The sequence below is a fragment of the Curcuma longa genome, chromosome 16, assembly GCF_044706935.1.
Source record: "Curcuma longa cultivar G26 ecotype Majalengka, Jawa Barat chromosome 16, ITB_CL_G26_1.1, whole genome shotgun sequence".
NCBI classification, from domain to species: domain Eukaryota; kingdom Viridiplantae; phylum Streptophyta; class Magnoliopsida; order Zingiberales; family Zingiberaceae; genus Curcuma; species Curcuma longa.
The window spans coordinates 10226488-10254154 of NC_133876.1; the positions used below are offsets into that span (position 1 = coordinate 10226488).

General features: G+C 35.4%; 4 protein-coding genes across 8 annotated transcripts; all 4 read right to left on the reverse strand.

The window, feature by feature from the left end:
• Window positions 1-750: 750 nt before the first annotated feature.
• On the reverse strand, window positions 751-2853 carry LOC141847892 (ethylene-responsive transcription factor 1-like). Of its 3 annotated transcripts, none has more exons than XM_074735998.1 (3): window positions 2530-2853; window positions 1110-1916; window positions 751-1036 (listed from the first exon to the last, which is right to left on the reverse strand). In XM_074735998.1, exons 1-2 carry the CDS (start codon window positions 2789-2791, stop codon window positions 1144-1146), a joined length of 1035 nt encoding a protein of 344 aa, XP_074592099.1. In that variant the 5' UTR covers window positions 2792-2853; the 3' UTR covers window positions 751-1036; window positions 1110-1143. The 3 variants fall into 3 exon arrangements, with proteins under 3 accessions (XP_074592099.1, XP_074592098.1, XP_074592097.1); XM_074735997.1 differs by having other exon boundaries at window positions 1117-1919; XM_074735996.1 differs by having other exon boundaries at window positions 1110-1919.
• A 1677-nt stretch (window positions 2854-4530) lies between these two features.
• LOC141847367 (1-phosphatidylinositol-3-phosphate 5-kinase FAB1B-like) lies at window positions 4531-15416 on the reverse strand. Of its 3 annotated transcripts, none has more exons than XM_074735406.1 (12): window positions 15333-15416; window positions 13968-14988; window positions 11983-12711; window positions 11017-11170; window positions 10592-10936; window positions 9335-10246; window positions 8907-9238; window positions 8692-8815; window positions 8470-8613; window positions 6961-8364; window positions 6206-6472; window positions 4531-5308 (listed from the first exon to the last, which is right to left on the reverse strand). In XM_074735406.1, exons 2-12 carry the CDS (start codon window positions 14582-14584, stop codon window positions 4991-4993), a joined length of 5346 nt encoding a protein of 1781 aa, XP_074591507.1. In that variant the 5' UTR covers window positions 14585-14988; window positions 15333-15416; the 3' UTR covers window positions 4531-4990. The 3 variants fall into 3 exon arrangements, with proteins under 3 accessions (XP_074591507.1, XP_074591506.1, XP_074591508.1); XM_074735405.1 differs by lacking the exon at window positions 15333-15416 and adding an exon at window positions 15067-15326; XM_074735407.1 differs by lacking the exon at window positions 15333-15416 and having other exon boundaries at window positions 13968-15060.
• Window positions 15417-16429: 1013 nt separating this feature from the next.
• Window positions 16430-18127, reverse strand: LOC141847044 (pectinesterase-like). The gene is made up of 2 exons (XM_074735034.1): window positions 17308-18127; window positions 16430-17127 (listed from the first exon to the last, which is right to left on the reverse strand). Exons 1-2 carry the CDS (start codon window positions 18125-18127, stop codon window positions 16430-16432), a joined length of 1518 nt encoding a protein of 505 aa, XP_074591135.1.
• Window positions 18128-25502: 7375 nt separating this feature from the next.
• LOC141847637 (triacylglycerol lipase OBL1-like) lies at window positions 25503-27667 on the reverse strand. The gene is made up of 5 exons (XM_074735692.1): window positions 27238-27667; window positions 26919-27154; window positions 26807-26840; window positions 26073-26716; window positions 25503-25991 (listed from the first exon to the last, which is right to left on the reverse strand). Exons 1-5 carry the CDS (start codon window positions 27608-27610, stop codon window positions 25701-25703), a joined length of 1578 nt encoding a protein of 525 aa, XP_074591793.1. The 5' UTR covers window positions 27611-27667; the 3' UTR covers window positions 25503-25700.

Below are 27667 nucleotides of genomic sequence, written 5' to 3' on the forward strand. Positions count from 1 at the left end.
ACTAAATTTTGATGCAGTTGGAACCTTAAAAATTCTATTATTAAACAGTGCGAATTTAGTGGCTAGAGTGTAATTGCCAAGGGTATTGAATTTGAGTTATTTAAATTAGCAAAATCTAAGGGGTCTTTCTGTCAAACTTAACAAGGAGTTTGTGTTAGTCGGAGCAATTCAACACGATATACGTTTACTAATGTGCAATTAAGTCCTTGGATTTAAATAAATTTACTAAAATGTGCCCTTTATATTTCTGTAATTATATTTCTAAAATAATAAATTTATCTCATATTGAACTATGATGCAGTCGAAATTGAATATTTCAGTCTTGGTTTTTAAAATTTTACTTTTTCTAATTCAATTTAATCAAAAATATTATACATAAAGTACGTTTATATAATTTTTTCTAAAAAAAGTAACTAAAGTTATTTAAATTTAATTAAAATTGCTTAAAACTATTGTTGACAATGATGGAAGATTTGAGACGATGAATAAGATATCTACTCTTCGATCAATTTGAGCATCCTACTCATTTCCAAAACACTGAAAAAAGTATGAAACTTCAAGATTAATCTAAGGACAAAACTTTCAACTCACTGAGAAGCAAAAATCCTAATTTTTTCAATAAAAGGTGAAATCCACCACCCAGCAACCTCACACGATCGACTTACGATCATCTATGAGGAGATAAATTGAAAAACTGCAATTGAAATCCCTAACTATATCATATAGATGTAACTTGAAGAAGGTGCATATAGAAGTATGATTGCTTAGAATGAGTTCAGAGTCTACCAATGTGACTAGTTAAGAGCATACGAGTGTGCATTATTTATCGATAAGCATAGCACGGTGCGGAAATATAATTACAGAAAGCCAACAAGTCCCTACGACGCGCGAATTTAGTACATGAAATAGAGAAACACAAGGCAATACCACAACGATATATATCACATAGAAAGATAGATGATTGCATAAAGAGAAGCTCCTCTCACAATCATATAGCTGATATGTCTTCTTCACCATGCTCCTAGTGCACCGATTCCTGAAACAAAATGGGAGGACAAATTCTTTAGAAAGTGAAACCGAATTATGTAAACTTGCTTATACTTGCATACTATTTACAAAACAGTATTGCAGGAATGAGATCCCTCAGTAACCCTTCACTGCCATTGGAAGAAGGTCGGCAAAGCTCCAAAGATCCTCATCGTTCACCTCTTGAATCATATCGCTAACGAGAAGGCCCTCAGCCGACGCATCCGGGCTTCCCTCCAGATAGGGTTCTTGCAGAAAGTTCATGTAGGACTCAAAAACAGACAATTCCTCAGACAAACTCTCAGCTGAGGAGATATCGGCAGAGACTACTTCCTCAGTGTTGCCGATAATTGAAGTGATCTCAGGTGTCTTAGCTTCACTACTGCAACCATATTCAGAATAAAACTTAGTTGCACAATCATCGACAGGAGATTTTCGCGTCTTCTCCACGAAGGAGTTCAAATTCATGGATTGCTTGATAGGCTCCTTATCGTCAAGAAAGGCGAAAACAGCAGGTATATCCTGATCTGGTCCTTCCAAGTAGTTCATATTCTGGTTAAAATTGAGCTTCTCTGAAGGGTGGTTCAGTTTGCGGGCATTTGAACTCGGCAAGAAGGTTTGAACACTTGGAGGTGCCTCCTCAGGGAAGTTCACCTTGGCTTTTTTGCCACGGATCCGACGAGCCTCTGCATCATATGCTCGTGCAGCTTCTTCGGCAGTGTTGTAGGTTCCGAGCCAGACGCGAACACCCTTTCGGGGATCTCTAATTTCAGCTGCCCATTTGCCCCAAGGACGCTGCCGGATTCCCCGGTATTGATTCTTTCTGGTCCTTTTTGCAGACCCAGCTGCAGGTTCATTAAATTTGACATCTTTGTTTCCGAGTGTTCCATCTACTGCGATGTTTAAAAGGGAATTAGTACATGTTTTTGAAGGACATTTTTTGATGCTTAGCAAGTTCTTGATCAGCACCCATAAATCACAGATCTAAGACACTTTGATAATAAGAATCCAAAACAAACTATAAAGAGAAAAGAACAGATAGATAGTGAATGACTTGATCAAAAAGAGAGAGAACAAAGCAAACTTGTAAACATCAGAGGAAAAGCTTGATGAACAAATATGCAAGTGATACAGATCAAAAACTAAAACTAAATAAGCCATACAGATTGCGATATAATGAATGATCCAACAGAAACTAAGATAAGGTGCAAAATAAAAGCTTGGGAGAAAAGTTGTTCCAAATAAGAAAGATACTCCAAGTAAAGCTAAAAATTTTGCGGAAGAACAGAACTCAATACCTAATTTGAGAATATCAAGCTAAAAAAAAAAACCCCTAGACAGCGAGTTAAAGATCCATCATGCGCGAACTAGAACCCACATGAATTCATATGTGGAGTAGAAGATAGAGAAATATCGAGCTTCTACCAATCGAAATCCCTTTTTTTTTTAAATCAAAAAGGGATAAAATCGAAGTAAGAAAGAGGGGGAAGGGAAAAAAGATGCCTTTCGAGGTGAAAGCGAAGGGTTTGGCTTCGACCATCTGCACCTCGTCGCCCGCGCCGAACTCCATCGCCTCGGCGTCGAACTCCCGGAAGTCAGCCTCGAAGTCGTCCTCGGTGACCTCCGCCGCAGCGGCTCGGCGGCGTCCAATCCTCTTCCTCCTCGCGCCACTGGCTCCCCCTGTCTTCAGCTCCGGCCACAGGTAGTCCGAGGTGACCCATTGTGCGGTGGGGATGAAGTCGGAGATGATCGCTCCGCCGCACATCGTCCGATCTCGATTCTTCTCCTCCTCCCCGAGAACAGAGCAGACAAGAGTTGAAGCCAAAGACTCACCCTTTAAAAGAGAGAAGAGATAATATTCTTCCAAAAATTAAATTTATTAAAAATTAATTTACTAAAAGAACCCTATTAGTTTTAACATTTAAAAAAAATGTCTTAAATTGTTTTTATATTTTCTCATCAATTTATCAGTTTGTTAGTCATTAATTTTTCTACCTGAATCATTATTAATTGACTGTTTTTATCCCAACACTTTTTTTAATCATATTTTCTTATTTTTTTATTTTGTAATTTATTTTTTTTTAAAAAAAATACATTCACATACTCCAAATTTGCTGATTTATGTGTCAGTTTGAGTCGCTGCGTCCGTGCATGCATGCAGACAATTGATTTGCGTACGTTAATTAATGGCCCCCATTCACCAACCCACTCCGTACCATTACTGCGGCCAGAAAAAAAAAGAAATTATTTTAATATTTTTATAAATAAAATGTTCCCACAGAGATGAAGGGGAAAAAAATAGTAATATGATTTTTATAATGATTTTAAATATTCGATGAGCAAAAGTTTTAGAGAGATTCCGTGAACCAAGTTCATTGAATTCGTGACGTGGGGCTTGGACCATGTGCCCTACACACTCCTTTTGATTTTAATAATAGTAAAAAAAAAGGAGAAAGATTCCAATTTGTGTTGTTAATTAATTTAATATTTTAATCACCGAATGCTTAATGATCAAATGATCAAAGTTCAGAAGTCATAAATATTTCATTGGTCCAACTTGGTTCCCGGGGCAATGGTGCCGCGGACATCCAGTTGTCATCCAGAAACCTACGATTTGATCCCCAGTTATAACGTATTTGTTGGAATTTTCCTCTAAATGGGGAGCGCAATCAAAGTATTTGGGTGTCTGGGCTGGCCGCCACGTACACTTCTCGATTTACCCTAGTAATCGGTGGAAAACTTCCGGGGGCCGAGTCAGTCACCCCCAGAGATAATCAATGGGGCTAGTTGGGATTTATCATTTTTTTTCATTGGTCCAACTTGTATACAAGATTGCTATGCTGCACGACAACTCCATGCGTGACCCATGCACGACTCCCTGATCCACCATACGCCGGTCTTTCCTCGGCTGGTCTCCGATCGCGATTTGGTCGGAAACGACGCGGCCACTATCGATTCAGCCAGAATCCGAGCGATGCCGATCCTTCCTTGGTTGGTCTTCGATCCGATCGCGATTTGGTCGGAAACGACACGGCCACTATCAATTTAGCCGGAATCCGACCGAGGAAGGATCAGTGTCATGTCAATCCTTCCTCGGCCGATCTCCGACCGCGATTTGGCCGGAATCCGATCGCGATTTGATCGCAAACGACGCAGCCACTGCCGACCCTGTTTTCGATCGAATTCTGTCGAATTCCGATCGAAATCCGACGCCAGACAGAACGCTGACGAACGGCGCATCGATCGCATCCGAGTCGGCAACCGGTGGTGGCCATACGACACAGCAAGGACGGCGACAGCAGCAATGAATCACGGATGTCGCGCACGGATCACGAATTCCTCGTCGCACAGCGTAGCATTTCTCGACTTGTATATATATAAATTATGTTCTGAAGATGACAGGCGAACTAGAGAAAAAGTTAATTTAAAAAAAAATAAGGGTAATTGTAAGCTCGGAAGAACTCAAAAAACATAACGACAACACTACAATGAAGCTCTCGAGTGTAATATGCAATCAGATTTATTGTGATTGAAATGTACATGTTCTAGTGCTGCTACTTACATTACACACTCTTCCCATACAACAACCAAGTTCACGGACACAAAAAAAAAACAAATAAATGGTAGACGAACAGCATGTTTATGGATCTTGATAGCAACATTCATGTTGTTGTGCATCTTTGACAAATAATTGGGGCATATGTAGAGAAAACAACAAATAGGAGGCAGAAATCTAACATACTATATATGAGATTTTATGAGGTGGGCTTGGGTGTAAATGACACAAAAATGTGGGCAATCACCCACTAGACATCTCAGTGGCTTTCACATGAACATCATGTTTCGGAGAGTATCTAAGAAGGTTCACTTCACTTGGCAACGACCGGCCGGCCTGCAGCCGCCATGGTATTATGGTAGGATGTAGCCAGTTCAAACCTTTAAAATAAGCTGAGGCTGGCATTTATTAATTTGGAGAGGCGGCTAGTAGATCGTCTTGGCAAAGGTCAGACTGTGATTGACTTGGTATGATGATAGGTGGCGACCATTGATCCGGAACCACAATGAAGTATGCCGACATTGCTTTCCTGAATCGTTTTTTGTATTGTTTGGGTGAAATCACAGTGGGAGATGTGGATCCTCCCAGAATTCCTGAGGCTTTCACCCATGTCTCGAGATGCTTGTCCCATGTGTATTGCCGCATGAAATCAATGATCCCAAGAACCAGCTCCTGCTTGTGCTCATCGACCCCCACGAGCAAAGAGTAATCCATCACATCAATGGACTATGAGAACACAAGAAAAATGGAAGTTAAAGGCACAGAAATGGTTGGAAACGCAGTTAGAAAGAACATTCATTGTTAGCAGTTTAATCACATTATTATTACAAGATAAGATATCACAATTCTCAGTTCAGAAAAATACTGCATACTTAAGATTTTCCTACCCCTTCCCACCTTCAATGGGCCATACATACGTGGATGTGCAACAGGAAAAAAAAAAGTCAGTTGATGGAAACTCAAAATTCCCATTGTGCAGTTTAGATTCATGTATGGAATTCATAAACTCAATAGCAGGGAGAGACAATGAGCACAAGTACAAAATAAAGAAACAAATCTCACTGATGATGATTTCCACATAACTTTGATGCCAATTTAAACTTGCACAAGATAGGAACCTTATCTTTGTTCTTCTTGCAATTCCTTGTGGAATAATAAAATTCAATTGTGTTAATTGGTAATTTTAAGTTGAAGAGGAATGGCTTGCAATATGAGTGGTTAGAAAAAGTGTATTTGTTGTGCTCATACAAATTGCATTTTATGGGATTGGGAGGGAAACCAAATTTCATAGTACAATTTGCTTTTGGATTCAGAGAAAACTGAAAGATGATACGAACTTGGGCTTCCTCAAATGGTACATGCTTCCAGTGGAAAAAATTCATATATATGTCGGAACTTATTATGAGGTTAAATTAATTCAGTCATCATTTACTTTCTCAGTTTTGATCCCTGCCAAGTAAATATAAGATTTACATTTCGTAATTCCAATAATGTGCAGAAAGAGGTGCATTACCATATTGTTGGGCAAATATAAAGAACATGTTTCCTGGAGGATATATAAAAGAGTTCTGCGACGAACAATTGTAATGTAAGGAGCAGACCTATCAAAACAGTTTCACTTACCGCAAGAAAGGCTGTGTCATTCCACACAGCTCTTTCCAGAAGTCTCTTTGCTTTGTTTCCAACAAAAATTGGAGAAGTAGGCATTGCCTCGATCAAATTTTGATCAAGAAGCACCTTATTGTTACCACTTGAATCTGCATTATATCGAGACCTTGAAGATCCTTTAAGGTCATACAACCACTTAATGCTCCTTCCAAATAAAAGGTTCTCCATTACAAGAACATCCATCTTTGATTCTTTTCCACCTTTCGAGCTTTTGATTGGGACCTATATTACAATATATACATATAAAACAATTTTGTTTCAGAAAGGGATAAATTAGAGCTTGCACATGGAATAGTAAATAAACAAGGAAAAGATGTATCTGGATTGGTTGTAAGATTGCTGCCTGACAGAAAAATATCTCAAGTGAATTAAATAACTTTTTGAAAAGGACTGAACTTAAAGAGGTTGGTAACAAACAAGAAAATGTTCTTGTCACCATAGAAAATAATAAGGATGAGTCTCTACTTCAGATTAATAAGAGAAAAATTGGTGCTTTCAGTTTATTCTTGCTTCAAGAGGTGTAATGTCAATGGTTAAGAAGAGTAATAAATTTAGTGGAGAGGAACATTTTGCCCCATAAAGCAATCAACAAAATATGAGAGGCAAGATTTTAGTCAGTCAGATTGGGATATTTGGTTAATACACCGACATTAGTTTCACAAAGACAAAATGGAAAATCAAACATGAAAAATTTGAACAGGGCCAGATACCTGGTAAATGCCAAGAATCTTTGCCAAACATGTTGGACTCCCAGTGCTTATGGATTCTGTTAGATACTTGAAATACTCCGGAGCAAATTTAATAAATGATTCTAACTCAGTCTTGGTAACCTGCTTTATAATGAACCTATCATCCAGAGACTTTGCAAAAAAGACATTGCTCTTCCCACCTTGTGCACCCCATTTTTTGCAACGACTAAGAGACCTTATAAAGTCGAGTTCAGATGGACAGCAAGTTCTCCTTAATGCTTCAAAATGTTTTGCATAGTAGCAAGTCACACTATACCTTGTTGAGCAAGAGACTCTAACATGCATTGATTTAGTGGATGCAAGTGGATCTATGGTCAGGGGACTCTTGCTACCAGGGATGGACGAAGTGCTATCATCAATGGACCCGAGACTCTTGAAACTTTCAAAAGGAATATCATCAGATGACGGAAATATGAAAGAGTTCCCATAATCCTGGATGGTCAAAGAAAGTGGAGATTCCCTACCATCTCTTAACTTCTCAGGCTCATCAGATATTTGAGAGTGATAATCAGCACAAACAAGAGCATAAGCAATGACACTCGTTGGTTCATCATCATAAATTGGAATGGCAGTATCATTAACACCAAGGGGAAGAAACAGCCTTCCCCAGCCCTTCTGTAATAACTCCTTAAATACATGTATACTTTCAGGATGATATGCACTAAGGAAACCATCAATATCCTTGTTGAGAGAAGCATAGAGGTCAGATACAGACGTCTTGATAAAAACAGATACATCTTCAATGTGTTCACATGATCTAGAAGTATTTGTAGATGTTGAATTTGAATCGATGTGAGAGCTTTCTTCAACATTCTCAGATGAAATTAAATGAGTTGTATCATCTAGACCTGATAGGTTCAATTTGCTTGCATCAACTAAAGTAGGACCATTTTCACCTATCCATTTTGCATCCAAGGTGTTAGAGAGCTCATCCATGATTGGGTATTGCCCTGCAGAAACAACCCTATGTGGACCATCATGTGATTCCACGAAATCAGTCTGATTGCTTGCAGTTGTGCTAATAGAGAGGACTTTGGTGCTCTCTTGTTCTAAATCTAGTTTTTGCTGATCTGAAGGTTGCTTATATTGATCATCTTCATCTTTACTCCCACTCCCATTATGGGGTCCAGCAGAAGCTACAGAAACTGAAGAGTCTGAATTTGTGAAGCTCCTCGCAACCCTAGGAGTTAGTTCCTCTTTATTCTTAGTTGGCAAACCTTTAGTACATGCATCAGTAGCAAATTTTATTTGTTTTTCCCATACATAGGACTGGAACAGCAATTTCCTTTGCAACTTATTAACTTCAAGAATATCAACAAATGGCTGCATATCTGTCTCCTTTTTAGTTATCACCCGAACAGATTCCTGAAACCAGTAATGTAGAAGATATCCTCATTGATATGAGAAGGCCATCATTTCACAAAGACACGGAAAATAATATAAAAAAGACATGTATTTATGTTTCCACACCTCAAATTCTGCTCTCTCTTTCAGCAAAATACCTTCAAGGACTTCCATGTTTACATCATGAGAACCAGTGTTAGAGATTTTCTCTTCAAGTTGGTGCAGTGACTTTTGTACTTGAGTGAAGAGATCAAGCGCAATATTACTTAACTGTCAAATTAAATCAAAACAATTAACATCCAAGAGTGCCAAATAAATCTGCACTAACCAAACTTAGTCCAATGAGACCTTATCTGTTTCTTCTTGTACCCAATCTTGATGCTGGTAGTTAAAATCCAATATTGAAGGCGGCAGATAGACAGAGTGTATATTTATTGGTGCATATTTGAAGCAAGCAACCATTTCCCCATATCTACACATGTTCGGGCAAAGATCAATGAACAAGAAAAATACAAATTACATTATAAAGTGCCAAAAAAGAAATAATAGTAAAAGAAAAATACCCATAAAAACGTAAACAATCCCTGTGTAGTGAATGTCCACAGCTAGCTACTCTACTTGCAGCAGCATGATTTGAAAAGCTAAGCTCTAAAAATTTACCAAAAGACAAACCCCAAGCAGCATCAGACATTACAATTCTTGGAGTTGCAGGTGGTAGTCCATTAGCTCGAGGGCAGCACAGGCACCTGTGCCACATCCATATCTTGCCATCACGTGCTCCCGGCAAAACAAATTCTTCAAGCTTCTTAACAGATATTGTCAGGCTGCCTTGGCGATGTGTATAACAATATATATGAACTTCTGATGGCATCTCACAAGTACGACACTTATAACTCTGTAGAATACATTGTCAGAGTAGAAAGCTTCTTTATAAATCACTCTAGATATGCATTTGTACAGGAAATAAAATAAAATTAAAAGACGTAAAAACCTGATTAAATAGGTGGTCTCGTAAGTATCTCCCAAGAGGCCTGTCAAAACTGCCATAATATTTGAAGCGGAATAGATGTGCACGCTCACAGACAGTACTACCTTTCCAAACACAGCGGGAAGATAGAGAAACCAAAATGCTCTGATGATCTGATGGAGATGGTGGGAATTCTTCCTTTGTAACCAAATCATCATTCCTTGAATTATCTCGATGTAATTTTATAGATTTTAAGTCATCTCTTTGCACATCACAGTCTGTCCCCCTACCATCCTCAAAGACTCCTCTATTTTCATGAAGGTTGGATGTTTGGACTTGATGACTGATACTTGTTTCTTTATGAGTTTCCATGCATCCAGGTTCGTTACCCCTTAAAAAGTCTGCCATAATTTCTTCTCCACTATGACATGCAGAACGACCAAAGGAATAGCTTGGAGCTGTAACTGAGTGAGATAAAGAAACAAAAGAGGCCAGACATTGTTCTCCCATATTTTCCAGTTGGTTGCCTTTATCAACCGAAAGATCAAGCATATTTACAACTGCAGTATCAGAGTTAGGGAGAGACAAAAGGGTCTGAGAAGTATTATCTTCATAAGAAAGTGGTAAAGCTGATCCAGTTCCTGGTCCTAAATTGGGATCTGATTTACCAGAAGTTTGCACAGCACTACTAGACTGTGACTTATCCGCTGTAGATATTGTGAAGCCAGGAATCGTGGATATAGATCGGTTTGCCATAGAGGGTTTATCTGGAAGTGCGACAGTTATGGGAGACTTCAATGGAAGTTCTGGAAGAGAGGCCCTCTCATCAGCAAGAAAAGATGTTTCCAAAGCCAAATGATATGCAGCAAATACTCCATATTGAAGAACATGCTTGACTTTCTTCAGCTCATTGCTACAGGCACCCTTAAGCAAAATCTGTAAATCAAAAAGGACATTCAGATAAATCTTTGTGAACCTTGGCGTGCTTATAAACTCCAATGAGCAGAAGCATCAACATTGATGTAGCCATCTTCAGAAACATAAAAAAACTTCAAGAAGTAAAGTTCAATTTAAAATAAAATAAAAAGAAGTGTATGGAAAGAATTAAGTACAACTAAAATCAGTTGCTGAGAAAATAAATCTTTTACTGAAATTGATTTCATAATGAAATATCTTGAGTTTACTTGCTTGAAGAATTCACCAAATACAAATGTCTAAACTATTGTTTGAGGATTTCGTAGCAAGAAGTAACTAATAAAACAGGGAAACTTGATCACTTACAGTACAACCCAAGGGTTTGGGGCATCCCCTAAAAAACATCAACGTTTTTATGAGTTTCTTTCCATCTTGGCAGGCAATACCATGTTCTTCAACGAATTTCTCTACATGAAACAGTTCACAATGCCCCAGCTTTGGAGATGAAAGATGGTCGATCGAAGGGATAATCTCCGCACCAGTGCAGCGTGCTATACGCTCTAGAAGTGGCTTTTTTACATTCAAAACAAGTGAAATGTTTTTAGCAAGAAGATAATCTTGAGCACAACGAGATACTGTTTTCTCTACCAAAAGAACATTGGGGTGGTGAGAATCTATCTTTGCAATTGCCATCTTCAAGTGATCCATTTCCTGAATAAAACACCATGAAATATGAAACCAGTGAAGCATCTCTATGAAACATGTTAGTCAAGAATAAGGGCCCAACAAACCTGCTGCAACAGAGTATCAATACTTGAAAGCAAATTTGATACTCGCTGGTATTCAAGAGCTCCGCCAAGGATTAGAAAGCGAGCTTTCTCAATCTTTGAAGGCATACGACGGTTGGCCACATTCTTCTTGCACACAACTCCTTTCACCACCATACTAAAAGAAAACAAGGGGGAAAGTTATGTTAAGAATTAAGAAACATCCAGAGACAAACCAACCCAATCATGACACTTGATCCTGCAACAACATTATTCCATTATTATGAGGGGTATGCTCCATCATGGGCAAGGGTCATTAGTAAGTAGAAATTATCAGTAAAGTCGACTAAAAACTAAAAATACTTCTCATGGGGAAGTATTCAATTGGCTTGTAGCATTTTACTTCTCATGGCATGGGAATTGGTGAGCATGTTCATAAAACACGTTTCATATATCACAGTAATGGGATATGATGGGGTGGGAATCAGTGACAGTTCCCACGCAATGGAATTTGGGATCGGAATGAAAAACCTGATCAAGATGATTGGCCCTTAGTCCCATGTGTTGGGTTTTGGCAAACTTAGGTTATTCTCATTTTTTGCTTTTGTAGTTTCATACATCATCAGTTTTATACAATTCTTTTGGGTTATCAAAGAAAGAGTTATGATGTTTTAATAAAATGTGTTTTTAAGATATTAACACTTTTAAGTGCTTGACTATTTCTTAATGCACTTTTGTATACCAGCAGTTAGAAGTATTAGTTGTAATTAACTAGTTACAGTTTTCTTAATTAATTGTTGTCTACTTAAGTATTTTAAGTTGTCCAAAGTTTAACATTTTTTGTGTATTTTATTTATCTTCCTGGAAAAATTTTCAAGGACAGAACATTTCAATAAACAATTTTTTGCAGGAATGATATTGCTGGGTAATTTAACCTCCATGCCAAATGATCATCTATTCAGCATTTTAGAACATTGAACATTGGCTTACCTATCACTGCGATGCCCACAAGATAGGCACTTAATCTTGACATATAATCCAGGGTCCATTCCTCCACCACTACTAGTGTCTGGTTTAAGAAGTGTTGCTGCTTCCCATGACAAAGAGGTTAGTATATCTAGCCAGCTTTCGTTGGTGTCTTCAGAAATAGGTAAATTTTCAACTTGAAGAAGTTGAGCCACTAAAGCCCTAAAGTGACCTTCAACAACATTTTTCATGGCTTTCTTATGTTCCTCAATTGATCGGTCTCGATTTCTGTGCTCAAAACTTCCAAAGCTATTCAATGAACGCATATAGCGCCATTCTCCTGTAGCATCATCTTCTTCATCTTCAAAGAAAACAGCTTCTTTCTCATCTTCTTCATCTTCAGGCTCTGGAGGGAGCCAAAATTGTTTATTGTTCTCAAAATCCATAGGTTCTGCATCAGTAGTGTCCACTCCAAATATGGAAGATGAAGTATCGCATTCAACATTATTTACAGTACAATGTTCTTCTACCTTATCAGTACTTAAATGAGTGTGGTAATTTCTGTTGTCAAGCAATGGAACACTGATTTCTTGAGTGTCAATATCTCCTTCAACAGGATGTGCTTTATGTGATCCGCACCTTTTCACAGATTCGTCAAATTCAAGTGGCCCATAAAATTCATTAGAGTTGACATACCTTTGTTCTTCTGAATCCCACTGACATGTTCCAAAATCATCTTCATCATCATCACTCCTATAACCAGAGGGAGACTATGAATTTTTAGTTTAATTCTCTGAATCAACTTTTAACATAGAGAATCTCCAATAAATAAGAAGACCATATAATTTCAGGAAGAAGCAAAAATAATATAATGATGAAGACGAGCAAAATATAGACAATTCTATTTTTCAAAATGATTTTTTACGTACAGAACATCTTTAGACACCAAAAAACCAAAATTTAGAATCAATATACAAAAATTTTAAACAAGGACATTTTTTAGTAATAAGAGATCTGAATTCGGAAGACACTTTTATATGGCACAATCACTTCAATTTTGCAAGAATTTTAATACTTATTTCTATTATATCTCTATGCTAGAATTATCAAATTCAATAAATAATTATTATTATTGTTGATAAAAATTATAGCACACCTACTAAAAAATTTTTAGTAATAGTTTAATTTGATCTTAGATTTTCTTTTCTTTTTATTTTAGAACAAAATCAATGTGTTCATGAAAAGCTGACTCAAAGATAGTACACATATGGATAATTCCTCAATTCAAATCCACATTAATAAATTAATACACTAATTAATTAACAAATATTTTAAGTTCATATAAATAAGCGGAATCATCAAAATGACAAAGCAAGAGCTAAGGTCAAACCTTAGGTACTGGCCAGCATTATCACATCCATTCCAAAATTTAGGTATTGTTTTAACAGAGGAAATGAAGTTCATTCAGTTCACCAAGTTAAACAAGCACAAAGCAATAAGACGGCCAATTTCTAATAGCATTACCTTGTTAAACATTCTGCAAGTTTAACTCATCTACACACCGATTTGTATAAGTTAGGTATAATTAAATAAAATTTAATAACAGAAGTAGCATATCTCCCTTCGCTGGCTATTTCAGAAATGATGAATTTCAGCCAATTCCTCCAAGTTGAACAAGCATTAAAAACAGCATGGTAACCCCATTCAGATTGTAATGCACATATTTGTCCAATTTAATTCATCTTAGAACTGAGTTGTATAGGTTAGACGTTGGATGAACATATAGCCCACCGGCTCTAATCTAATGGATTAAGATGCAAACATCTTAGAATATAATAGGGCCCTAAGGACAATAACAATCAAATGAGATTAGGTTCTTATGGTATACGATGGCATAAACAGAAAGTTGTCGTTTGGGCATGCATAAATATTATTAGTCATCACCAACTCCACTGTCAAGCAAATAGTATGCTGCTATAGAGAGAATGATATTAGAAAGATAAAGCCACCTGTTTAAGCAAAGCTCGAATCGAGTAGGTGAATGGTCACCTTTATCCACCAAGGAATCCATGCAACCCTCTTCTATCAGCAAGTCTTGTTTGTCAAAGCAATTTTCCAACTGGACAGACTGGCTAGGACTCAGAGCAGGACCATAGGATGGTTGCTGGAAAGCTCCACCTGAGTATGTGTAAGAAACTGCTGTTGACAGGCTACTGTTACCAGCACCACTGGACTTCGTGCTATCAAAACTTGTATTTGAAGGGGAAGGACTAAGAATAGGGCTTGATGGTTCTGCTTCATATCTTGCAGTTGTCACATCCTCCTGCTGCTTGAAACAGAAGTTACACACACGAATCAACTCCCCTTCCTGCTGGATACTCTCTGACTCATACAAATTTACAGGGATAAAATTTGAGGTGCACTTAGCACAGAAAATGCGCCCACACTTCCGACAATGGTGTCTGCGATTGAAAACTGTGAACTGTGAATCACATTCATAACATACCATACAACTATCATCAGGCATCCAAAAGGCCCTTGAAATTGAATCTGGTTCAGTCTTCCAAGTAATCCAGGACTTCACCAACTTGAACAGATCAGGGAACCTCTTTCCCACGGGTTCCATAGACGATGGGCCTTTCTAGCCCTCTCATTCTGGCATGTTCATTGGTTGCTATCTAAAATGGTTGAAAAGTCTCGTTAACCAACCAACTCTGAGTCAGATTTCCACAGACGAAACTTTAGACCACTCAGTGGAGTGCCCAATGAACTGATTACGACAAAATAAACCCCGTCCAAATCAAGAGACAAGGAAGGCCCAGACTCCACCTCAAGAAGCCTTATTTTTATCATATGAAGAATTAAGAACAACACTCTAACTCACTGCTCCGCGATACAACCGATTCATTTGGGCTCCCATATCCATCGCTCTTCATTCGATTCAAAACCCTAATACAATCATGCGAACCAATCCGACTTCACTTCTCGACACAAAACGAACAACTCAAACCAACCACTTAGAAACTATACCTGCAACAAGAAATACGAGAATTATATATCAATTTCCTTGGGGGGGTGGGAATCACCCGAAGAAGCAAAGAAATCAACCAGCGGAAGAACAAGCCCCCCGAAAAAACCGAAATCGGAGAGGATCCACGCCCCAAGGAATCGACGGCGACACTGCTAACCACTCGAGTTCTCGAAGGACACCGGGAAGACGAATTGGGGTGACAGTGATCGACCGCCACACGTGATCCTCCTCCGCGTTTCAGGAAGCTTCCTTGCGGAATCGGATCGATCCCCCAACCAAAATCACGGAAACTGAAACCGATACGGCGCCCATCAAACAGCAGAAAAAGGACGAAAAATCGCACCTTCCTCCTCCTCCTCCTCCTCCTCCTCGACCACCGTTCTCCGCCGCCCGTCTCTCTGCTTCGGGTTTCATGTGGAGTGGATGCCAAGGGCAAGCCCGCAAAGTTTATTTCATCCTCTTTTATTTTTTGCCCCCACTTACCTTATTTTCCACCCGGTTCCCCATTGCCCACGTGCTCCGGGTCCCACAAGCATACTGCAAGTATTATTTTTTACACTATGCATTAACGTGTTGCTATGCAAATCTTTTCTGTATTAATTTAATTTTCCATAAAGTGTTTTATTGATAATGACTTCATTTTAATCATTTTTCCATTTCAAATGCTAATAAAAGTTTATCATCAAGTTTAAAAAGTAATTTATCAAATTTATTTTAAAATGAAGTTGTATTTTGATCATTTTAAAGGATAAAAAGATATCTTTTTATTTTTATCCCTAAACAAATCATAACTCTAAAAAGGTTAGAAGAAAACAAAAACAATATTTATTTATTATTATTTTAATATAGAAAATGTTAATTTATTTTATTGTTAGCTTAATGCTTTGATTTGCCATACACGTCATCAAAAAATCTTGGGATAAATAATTTATTTATAATTGATGACAAGTTTGAATTTGCCTTTCCAGCTTCACAAATTACGGAGTCTTTATTTCCTTTTCACAAATTCAAGATCATCAAAAACACCACTCTCATATTTGAACAACTAACAAATGCTGTAAATACCTGGGAATCGAACCACAAAATCACAACTCAACCGTTGCACCATTACCCCGCGGACAACAACTAACTATAAGAGCAACAGCGCTGCGTTAATGGGAGTTAATAACACCTTGAGAGAGAGAAAAGGCTGATGTGGCACATGAACGCGTTCAATGTTTTGAACGCGTTCATGTGCAGGTGGGCCACTACTGGCCCACCATATGTATTTTTTTTAATTTTTTTAATATTATAATAGGGTAGCGTTGGAGATGATGCTCTAAGGACCAAATCTCATTAGAATTTAAAACTTCACTTAAAATAACAAAAGACTACGAATCATTGAGGGGATGATTGAGGTGCAAATTTAAAACTTTACAGGGTAAAAATAAAAAATTGTCACTAAGGATTGGTGACGTCAAGCCCGAGCGCGTACGGTACGTTGGCCGACGGCAACCAACTGTCGCCGTCGATCAACCTGTGGGCCGTGAACGGGGCTGCATCGGCCGGCCTATTCAGGATATGATATCCGGTCCACTTGACCCGGCCGGCCAGCCTTGAACCCGGCCCGTAGTTCTGGTACTCGCCGAAGTACGACGTTGCGCCGCGCCCATCCCAATCCAACCACCCCGCCGGCGGAATCACCGAGCCCAGGTACGACTGCATGAACACCACCCGCGCGCGGCTCCTCCACGGCCTTCCGAGGAAGACGTCCACTCCGGCGGCGACGAGGTCCTTGTCGGCCGACTTCACGTTGCAGAACTGGAACGAGTACCCGGAGTTCTGGTCTTCAGACTCGCGGGAGTGAGCCGTGATGGTGTCGGCGCTCCCGTGGGGAGGGAGGCGGGCGAGGATGTCGCACTGCTGGAAGACAGCGGCGGCGTTGCCGAAGATGTAGTCGACGGTGCCAAATATGCGACACTCGCGGTAGAACTGGCGGTGGGCGGCGGCGAAGAGCGTGTCCTGGTAGCCGGAGATCCTGCAGCGATAGTAGACGGAGAGGTCGGCGTCGGAGCGAAGCGCCACCGCTGGCCCCGCCGTCGGCCCCGCTGTGTTCTCGAACGCCAGGTCCATCGCCATGAAACCTTGACCCGAGACCGCTGCGCATGATTAAGCATCGTTAATCCACATCATTAACAAGATACAGTCAAATTAATTAACTACGAAAAAACGCCTAATTAATAATAATTTATATAAAGGCCCTCTATAAAATTAAAATACTTTAAAGAAAATTGTAAGCATTATATAAGGGCCAAAGTGATATTTTTTAATATACTCACTGAAAGTGGCGGAGGAGCCAGTGCCGTAGCCGGTGGCATTGCTCCGGTTGCCGGAGAAGATGGTCTTATCCATGCCTTCTCCGATGATAGTCAAGTTAGACTTCCTCACCTCCACATACTCCTTGTACACTCCCTTCTTCACATAAATCACGTACCGTTCAGAGTCTTCCGGCGCCGCCGCTACCGCCTCCCCCAGCGTCGAGTACTTCCCGCTTTTGTCCTTCGCCACCACCACATCCGCTGTCTTAATCAAATCGGTACCCATAATTAGTCTACGGTCGGCGGCGGGCACCCAGTCCGGGAGCCCCTGCGCCAGCCTCCTGCCTCGGCCTCCGCGAGCGGCGGACCGGGACGCGACCTCGCGGAGCGCGGATGTGACCAGAGAGGACGTGCGATGGAGCCTACGTGCGATTCCGCTGCCACGGACGCCGACGCCGGCGAGGTCGAGTCCGTGCTTGCAGTCGCTGAGGTAGCCGGCGGCGGCGGTCAGCCAGGAGTGCACGTCGGAGAGGTGATCTCCGGTGGAAGGGGCGGTCCTACGGTCTCCGTGGGAAAGGCTCCATCGGAGGGCGTCTTCGGCGAGCCTGAGGTTGCCGAGGCACTGGCCGGAGGTGATGGAGAGGTGGCGGTTGTCATTCGAGGCAGAATTTTGAACGGCTCCGACGAGAGAGGTCAGCTTTTGAAGCTCATCACGGGCGGAGGAGAGGCGGGAAGTGGTCCGACTTGAGAGGAGGTGGGCGGCAGAACTCGGTCGGGGCGCCGCTAATGAGAGGAAGAAGAAGAGAAGGCAGAATAAGAAAAGCTCCGACGGCGCGGACATTTTAATAAACATATTTACAAACTGTATCGAATAATGAAGATGTTCAGGATTTAAATAGATGCATTGCCGATATTTTTTTTAAAAAAAATAAAATGGATAATTTGACTTTGTAAGCAGAAAAATAATTTTAATTAAATTAAATTTTTATTGATAAACCTAAATAGAAAAAATCTAAGTAAATAGACAAAATCAGTATTATTTTAAATAAATTAAATTATAAAAAAAAATTAGTTTTATCAATTTGCTCTCGCTAATATTGTTTTTCATCAAGTCGAGTATTAATGTGAAATCAAATCGAAACAGATTAATTTTATTTATTAAAATCAAATAAATCTAATTGATTATTGAATTAATTGAAATTTTTATCTGATGTGATGGATGGATGCATTAGTTGATTTTAAATTTATCGTAATTAATTTATATTGATCGATTTTCTAACTATTTGATTTAATTAATTTTTAAAATTTTATAATCAAAAATTTTGAATGTCCAAGGCATTGGCACACGTAGGTCCGAACCGAACTAAATTAACTGAAAATTGAATAAATCAATTTTTTTTAACCAACCGAATCGATTGAATTTTTCAATAAAAATTGAATAAATCGAACCGATATTTTATCGATTAATTCATTTTTCGACCGAATTAATCGAATTAACCGATTTTTTTTAAATATTATGAATATTTTACTAATGAATTAAGGATTTATAAATTTATTTTTCTAATTCGGTTTATTCGATTTAATCGAATAAGAAATTTTAAAACTGAAATTGAACCGAATTAATCGATTTTTTTAAAAAAATAACTAAAATTCTAAAATAACTGAACCGAATTAAAAATTTAGTTCGGTTTGATCGATTTATTCTGTTTAACTGATTTTTTTCTCACCTAGGAACACAGACATTTTAATAAATAAAAATAGATTAAACAATATTATAATATTTAAAAAGATGCATCGTCAAACATTTTCACTAAAATTATTAAACAGCATTTTAAAAATAAAAATAAATTGAATAATTCAAGTGATAATTTGTTTTTTTAAGGAGAAAAGTATATAATTTTAATAGAATTAATTTTTTTACTTATAAACTTATTCAAAATCTAGGTAAGTTGATAAAATTATCGTAAGAATAAGTCAAAATTCCCTAATATTATATTAGTATTATTTTAGCATTATTATTTTAAATAAATTAAATTTAAAATAATTTAGCTTCATCAATTTAGCATTAATTTAAAATCCAACTGATTGAGTCCATCCAAATTGGACAAACTATTTTTTATTTTTTTTGAATAAATTAAACCAATCAGAATTTATTTATTAAAATCATTAATTTAATCAATTATTCAAATTTTTTAATCAAAAGTATGAATTTATCATTCTTAATTTATATTCATTAATCATCACGTATATTAACCGTTCGATTTAATAAATTTAATTTAATTCTAAATTTTATTATTGAATTATAAATGTCGATTATTAAATTAGATTTAATAAATTAATCAGTATTATTTTAAATAAATCAAATTATAGATTTTCTAACTATTTGATTTAATTAATTTTAAAATTTCATAATCGAAAATTTTGAATGTCTAAGGCATTGGCACACAGACATTTTAATAAATAAAAATAGATTAAACAATATTATAATATTTAAAAAGATGCATCGTCAAACATTTTCACTAAAATTATTAAACAGTATTTTAAAAATAAATTGAATAATTCAAGTGATAATTTGTTTTTTTAAGGAGAAAAATATATAATTTTAATAGAATTACTTTTTTTTTACTTAATTATAAACTTAATCAAAATCTAGGTAAGCTGATAAAATTATCGTAAGAATAAGTCAAAATTCCCTAATATTATATTAGTATTATTTTAGCATTATTATTTTAAATAAATTAAATTTATACAATAATTTAGCTTTATCAATTTAGCATTAATTTAAAATCCAACTGATTGGGTCCATCCAAATTGGACAAACTATTTTTTATTTATTTTTAATAAATTAAACTAATCAGAATTTATTTATTAAAATCATTAATTTAATCAATTATCAAATTAATTAATTTTTTTATCAGAAGTACGAATTTATCATTCTTAATTTATATTCATTAATCATCACGTATATTAACCGTTCGATTTAATAAATTTAATTTAATTCTAAATTTTATTATTGAATTCTAAATGTAGATTTAATAAATTTAATCTAATTGTAAATTTTATAATTATATTGAATTATGAGTGTGGCGCAGACATTTTTAATAAATAAAATGTATTAATAAGTTTCCGTCCAAAACATACATCAAATAATAACAATGGTATAGTATTTAAATAAATACATCTCAAACATTTTCACTTAAATTATTAAATAGTATTTTAGAAATTAAAATGGATTGAATAATTCAAGTGATAATTTGACTTAAATAATTTTAATTGAATTAACAATTTTATTAATATAGTTAAATTAAAATCTAATTAAGTTGATAACATTATTTATAAAGAATCAGTAAAAGTTAATTATAACATCATATTAGTATTATTTTAGCATTATTATTTTAAATAAATAAATTTATTAAAAAATTAGTTTTATCAATTTGCCCTTTGTTGATATTGTTTTTCATAGGCTTGAGTACCGATGGAAATTGAATAAATTAAAAAAAAATTAGATAAAATAAATAAATTCAAATTTATCATTAAAATTGTATAAATCAAATTAATATAACATCAATCAATTTGATCAATTATCAAATTAATTGAATTTTTATCAGAAGTTAATTAATGATAATTAATGATGTAGCATCAATGTATTCTGAATTTATCATTTGATTTGTGTCAATTAATCAATCGATGCCTAATAATTTGATTTAATGATGTAATCAAATTCTAAATTTTGTAATTGAATTTTAAATGTTGGTGGTGACGCGTATATATTTAATAATCAAAACTCATGAATAAATTTTTGACCCTAAAACATTCATTAAATAATAACAAGAACATTTAAACACAACATTTTCACTAATTTTATTAAATAGTAATTTAAAAATTAAAATAAATTGAATAATTCAAGTGATAATTTGACTTTATAAGGATTGAATAATTTAAGTGATAATTTAACTTTGTAAGATTGAGTTGATTACTGTAGACAGATTTGTTACGGACAGATTTGTTACGGTGAACAAGTATCGAATTTTGATAAAATCAAAATAATGCTTTTTTCGTAGTGGTAAATCATAACTTTGTATTTACCTTCTCACAAATAGTCATGAAATCGATCGTGTCGGACTGTTAGAATGACGTATTTCATTTTTTATTATAGAATAATTCAATTAAAATTTTTATTAATAAACTTAAATTAAAATTTAAGTAAATTGACAAAATTATCGTAAGAATCAGTTAAAGTTTCTTAGTATTATTTTAACATTATTATTTTTTATAAATTAAATTTTAAAACAATTTAGTTTTGAACAGATAAAATCAAATTAATTTATGACGTAGAATCAATTGATTTTAAATTAAACATTATTAAACAGTATTTTAGAAACTAAACTTGATTGAATAATTAAAATGATAATTTGACTTTTTAAAGAGAGAATCTATTTTAATTAAATAACTATTTTTACTGATAAACTTAAATCAAAATCTAAATAAATTTATAAAATTATCCCAAGAATCGTCAAAGTTTGTTAATATCATATCAATAATATTTTAGCATTATTATTTTAAATAAATCAAATTATGAAAAAATTAATTTTATCAATTTGCCCAGAGCTATTGTTTTTCACAGGGTAAATATTTAATTAAGATCTAATCAATCCAATCCATTAACAAATTAATTTTTTAAATAAATTGAATAGACTGAAATTTACTATTAAAATCTAACGATCGATGTAACATCGACTAATTCGATCGATTATCAAATTAATCAATTTTTATTAAAAATTAATTGATGATATAGTATCAGCCGATTATAAATTTATTATGGTTGATTTGTGTAGATCGATCATAACATACGAATCCATTACTAACAATTCCACATGATTAAATGTTAATTTTACAATCAAAATTGAATAAACTGAAATATATAATTAAGATTATATATATTTAAATTAATCTAACAATTTTTAAAACAATTTAATTTTATAGATTATTTCAATTTAATAGAGATTTTACTCACATCTAAATCTTTATAAAAAATCTTAAAGAAAACTTCTTTACAATTTTATTTATTTTAATTTTCTTACATTAAAAAAAATTAATTAGCATCATGTATCTAGGTCAATTAATTATAAAATAATCAATTCAATTCTATAAAATAATCATGTAAATCAGAGAGGCACAGATAACGGCCTAGTCTAACAATCAACATTTTAATAACAGCTCCGACGGCGCGGACATTTTAATAAACATATTTACAAACTGTATCGAATAATGAAGATGTTTAGGATTTAAATAGATGCATGGCCGATATTTTTTTTAAAACAAATAAAATGAATAATTTGACTTTGTAAGAAGAAAAAGAATTTTAATTAAATTAAATTTTTATTGATAACCCTAAATAGAAAAAATCTAAGTAAATAGACAAAATCAGTATTATTTTAAATAAATCAAATTATAAAAAAAAAATTAGTTTTATCAATTTGATTAAAATCAAATCGAATCTAATTAATTTTGTTTATTAAAATCAAATTAATCTAATTGATTATTGATTTAAATGAAATTTTTATCTGATGTCGATGGATGATATATAGCATTAGTTGATTTTAAATTTATCGTACTTAATTTATATTGATTTAATTAATTTTTAAAATTTTATAATCGAAATTTTTGAATGTCCAGGCATTGGCACACAGACATTTTAATAAATAAAAATAGATTAAACAATATTATAATATTTAAAAAGATGCATCGTCAAACATTTTCACTAAAATTATAAAACAGCATTTTAAAAATAAAAATAAATTGAATAATTCAAGTGATAATTTGTTTTTTTTAGGAGAAAAATTCATAATTTTAATAGAATTAATTTTTTTACTTATAAACTTAATCAAAATCTAGGTGAGTTGATAAAATTATCGTAAGAATAAGTCAAAATTCCCTAATATTATATTAGTATTATTTTAGCATTATTATTTTAAATAAATTAAATTTACAATAATTTAGCTTCATCAATTTAGCATTATTAATTTAAAATCCAACTGATTGAGTCCATCCAAATTGGACAAACTATTTTTTTTGAATAAATTAAACCAATTAGAATTTATTAAATAAAATCATTAATTTAATCAATTATCAAATTAATTAAAATTTTTTATCAGAAGTATGAGTTTATCATTCTTAATTTATATTCATTAATCATTACGTATATAAACCGTTCGATTTAATAAATTTATTTTAATTATAAATTTTATTATTGAATTCTAAATGTCGATTATTAACTTAGATTTAATAAATTTAATCTAATTGTAAATTTTATAATTATATTGAATTATGAATGTGTGGCGCAGACATTTTTAATAAATAAAATGTATTAATAAGTTTCGATCAAAACATATTAATACATTTTATTCTGGTGGTCGGTGGGAAACTTTCGTGAGACCGAACCGGCCACCCCAGGAATTGAGTCCATGAGACGAATTGAGATTTATCATTTTTTTTTAAAGATGTAATTAAATTCTAAATTTTATAATTGAATTTTGAATGTTGGTGGTGGCGCGTAGATATTTAATAATCAAAACTCATGAATAAATTTTTGACCCTAAAATATTCATTAAATAATAACAATAACATTTAAACACAACATTTTCACTAATTTTATTAAACAGTAGTTTAAAATTTTAAATAAATTAAATAATTCAACTGATAATTTGACTTCGAAAAGGATTGAATAGTTCAATTAAGTTCTCCGAGCATGATTGAGTTGGTTAATATGGATATACTTGCTACAGTAAACAAATATCGAATCTCGATAAAATTGAAATAATGACCTCTCTGTAGTGGTCAATTGTAGATTTTTTATTTACCTTCTCACAAATGATCATGAGATCGACTCTGTAAGCAAAGCAGCTAAAGTGACGGATTTCATTATTACAGAATAGTTCAATTAACATTTTTATTAATACACTTAAATTTTAATTTAAGTAAATCGATAAAATTAGCGTAAGAATCAGTTAAAATTCTTTAGTATTATTTTAACATTATTATTTTTAATAAATTAAATTATAAAATAATTTAGTTTTAAAATTGAACAGACAGAATCAAATTAATTTATGATGTAGAATCAATTGATTTTAAATTAAACATTATTAATTTAGAGATGGATTAATTTTTGATCGTTAACTTGAGGGACAAATTAAAAAATTTTATCATCGATCATTTTGATGGCTGATCATCTTTTTTTCTAATAGTGAAAACATAACAAACTACATTATTTTAAATAAATAAATCATTTTAACCGTTAATCGTCTTCTTTTCTGTTAGTGAAAACAGAACAAACTACATTGTTCATTTTGGTCGTTAATCAAAATTTACTACTAAAATAGAATAAATTGAACTGATATAACATCATTCAATTCATTCAATTATTAAATTAATCAAAAACAATTTATTAGAAGTCGACTCGACTTAATTAAAATGAATTTACTGATTATGATATATCAATAAAATATTTATAATTTAATTTAATCAATTTAATCGAATTTTAAATTTTGTAATTGAGATCAATTTTAATAAATTAAAAAATTAAAAATTTTATAAAAAGATAAATTTCTAAATTAACACAGTGGAATTTTAAAAATAATTTGGTTATTCATTAATGAGAAGGAACTGAAACTGTATTCTTAAGTTTCTATATGTTTCTAGACCTCAACAAAAAAAAAAGACAAATTCTTTTTCTCAGTTATACATAAAAAAAGGGATAAAAGTAACTCCACCATTAACTACTTCATTTTTATTTATTAATTTTATAATTATAAAAATATGAATTTCATAATAATAAAAATACATGTTCTATCAAGATAGAATTTGTAACTTATTATCCTCTTACGTGGTAGGCAAAGATTTACATTTGTGGGAAAGCTGATTCATTCGGATCACACGAGAATCTCACTCTATTGCATTGCTGGAATCCATATTGTATATTTGAAATAGATTCACTTTTTTACTTCTCTCATGGTACAATCCCCTTTCTCCTCAGTCCACGGAGATAAAATGTAAGACTAATACCAATAGTTCATCACGGAAAAAATGATTTATCAGATCGCTAACTAATACTAAATATAATAGAAAAAATTATCTTTTTTTTGTATACTTTCTCCAATTCCATTGGTACTGTGAACGTTACACAATCAATCAGATTATATGGATATTACTTCAACATAACATAGGTCATCAAAAGGATCTCGGAGCACCGAAATCAAGATCTTTTAGAAAATGAATTCTTATTTAAAGAGTACATAACCGCTGGATAAACTTACACTAATCCATTAATTTTGGATCGATAAATCGCAGAGCCCTTTCATAGTTTTATTTATTTTACTGCCCTTAATTTTTTTTCCCATTCAGCAAAAGTAATCTGTCTATTTCGGCCATAGTTTTACAATCTTCGATCGCAGCAAAGCGGAGCTGCCCTTGTCGAGTTTGGCCAGCCTTGCGGCGTTGACGTAGTCTCTAGGGCTGTGGAACACGCCGCCGGGGCAGACGTGGCCGCCGACGAGCCGGAAGAGGATCAGCCACAACCCTTCCTTGAACTCTCTTCCCTCGTTGACGGCGAAAAGAGCGTTGAAGAGGTCAGTCCACAGGCTCAAGTACATCCTCGGCACCGCCGTCATCAGATCAACCGAATTCGGCTGGGGAACTTCCTCGAGCAACTGCCCATCAAATCAGTAATTAATTCATACGATTAATTTAGCATGCGATTAGCAGCAGCATAATTTTGCCGGTCGATGTACCTTCGCACGGTACCATCCGTTGAAGAAGATGCACTTGCCGCAGTGGGTGAACGGCGAGAGGAGGTTTTCCTCGTCGTAGTCGTCGAAGGGGATGCGAGAGACGAGGTCGAACCGGTAGACCATGCGCACGTAGAGCTTCCCCTGCATCAGCAATTCGAAGTACGCCTTGAATTTCTCGTCGCCCACCCTCGGCTGGCCGTACGTCATCACCCCGGCCACGGAGCTCAGGACGGAGCCGGCGCCGCCCGTGTCCCCGTGGCACGAGAGGATCGCCGGGAAGATAGCGGCCAGCGCGCCGCCGAGACTGTGGCCGGTGACGATGATCCGCGCTTTCGGGTGGGCGGCGAGGAGCTCCGAAAGGGCTCCTCGCAGGACGTAGTAGGCGGCGGGCTTATTCTCGTCGATCTCCAGGTGCTCCGGGAAGCCGAGGTGGAAGATTTTTTCGTCTTGGAGGCCGAGGGCCTTGAGGAAGCCGAGGTGGATGAAGCCGAGCTTGCCGGCGGAGATGACGGAGAGATCGACGTCGGTGGACCAGTCGTAGGCGTTGAAGGGCTCAGTGCCACGGAACGCCAACACGATCAGGTCGGCGTCCTCTCTCTTGTTGCAGAAGATGAACGCCTGCGTTCCGTTCGATTCCAAAAATTCTGCAAAAGTTAGAAACATATATCGATCAATCGAGGTTTTGTAGCAATCGATCGAAATCTTAATTAAGAACATGGAAGAGATCGACTTACTGTTCCAGCAGTTATAGAATCCAACAAAGTACATCTGCACCATCAGTATATATAGTAAACAAACAAGTCACTCATTATAAATTTAATTACCTAAAACGATCGATATATCTACCTTCCAGTGATTGTCGACGACATTCTTAATGTATTCTTTATTCTCATAAGAAATCTTGGAGGCCATCATTGTGAGATCGAAGATATTGACGTCGCCTAGGCCGCCATGATCTTTGAGCTCCATCAAGGGAGTGAAGTTTTTGAGAGACCTTTTCCCGTCCAGCTCCACGCGGTCGTCGACGAAAGCCAGCACCGATCTGAACTCTGCTGTTCCTCGCCGGGGGATTTTAACCCTCACTGAGGACGATTATATCGAGAGATTATTAACTTCTAGTGATCAGTTACGTTATACATGAACATTATGCAATGAACAATTGAACCTGTCATGAGTCTCCAGATTAAGCCGAGTATTCCACCATTGAGGGAGATCAAGTTGAGGAGGAACTCCACGACGAGGCCGAGCAACTTCAATGGAGTCGCCACCTGAAGTAGCGTCTTCATGGCGAAGCCGGTGAGGGGCGCGAAGAAATGGGACCGGATGGATCGGCGGCGGCAGAAGCAGCGGCGTTGGTTATCGCCGGTACTGGTGCCGGATTTAGGAATGGTGAAGGAGTCCACGAATGCATAGTCAGCGAAGGACTGCCTTTGCCTTGGAAAAGAAAGCGATCTGAAGAGATTTCTGTAGCTCAACTGATCACGGCGGATGATGATGAACTGCTCATCATCATCGACGACTTCTTCTCCATTATCCATTAAGAGGAGGAGGAAAGGAAAGGAAAGATAAAGATAGTATTGTAATGGCACAGTGAA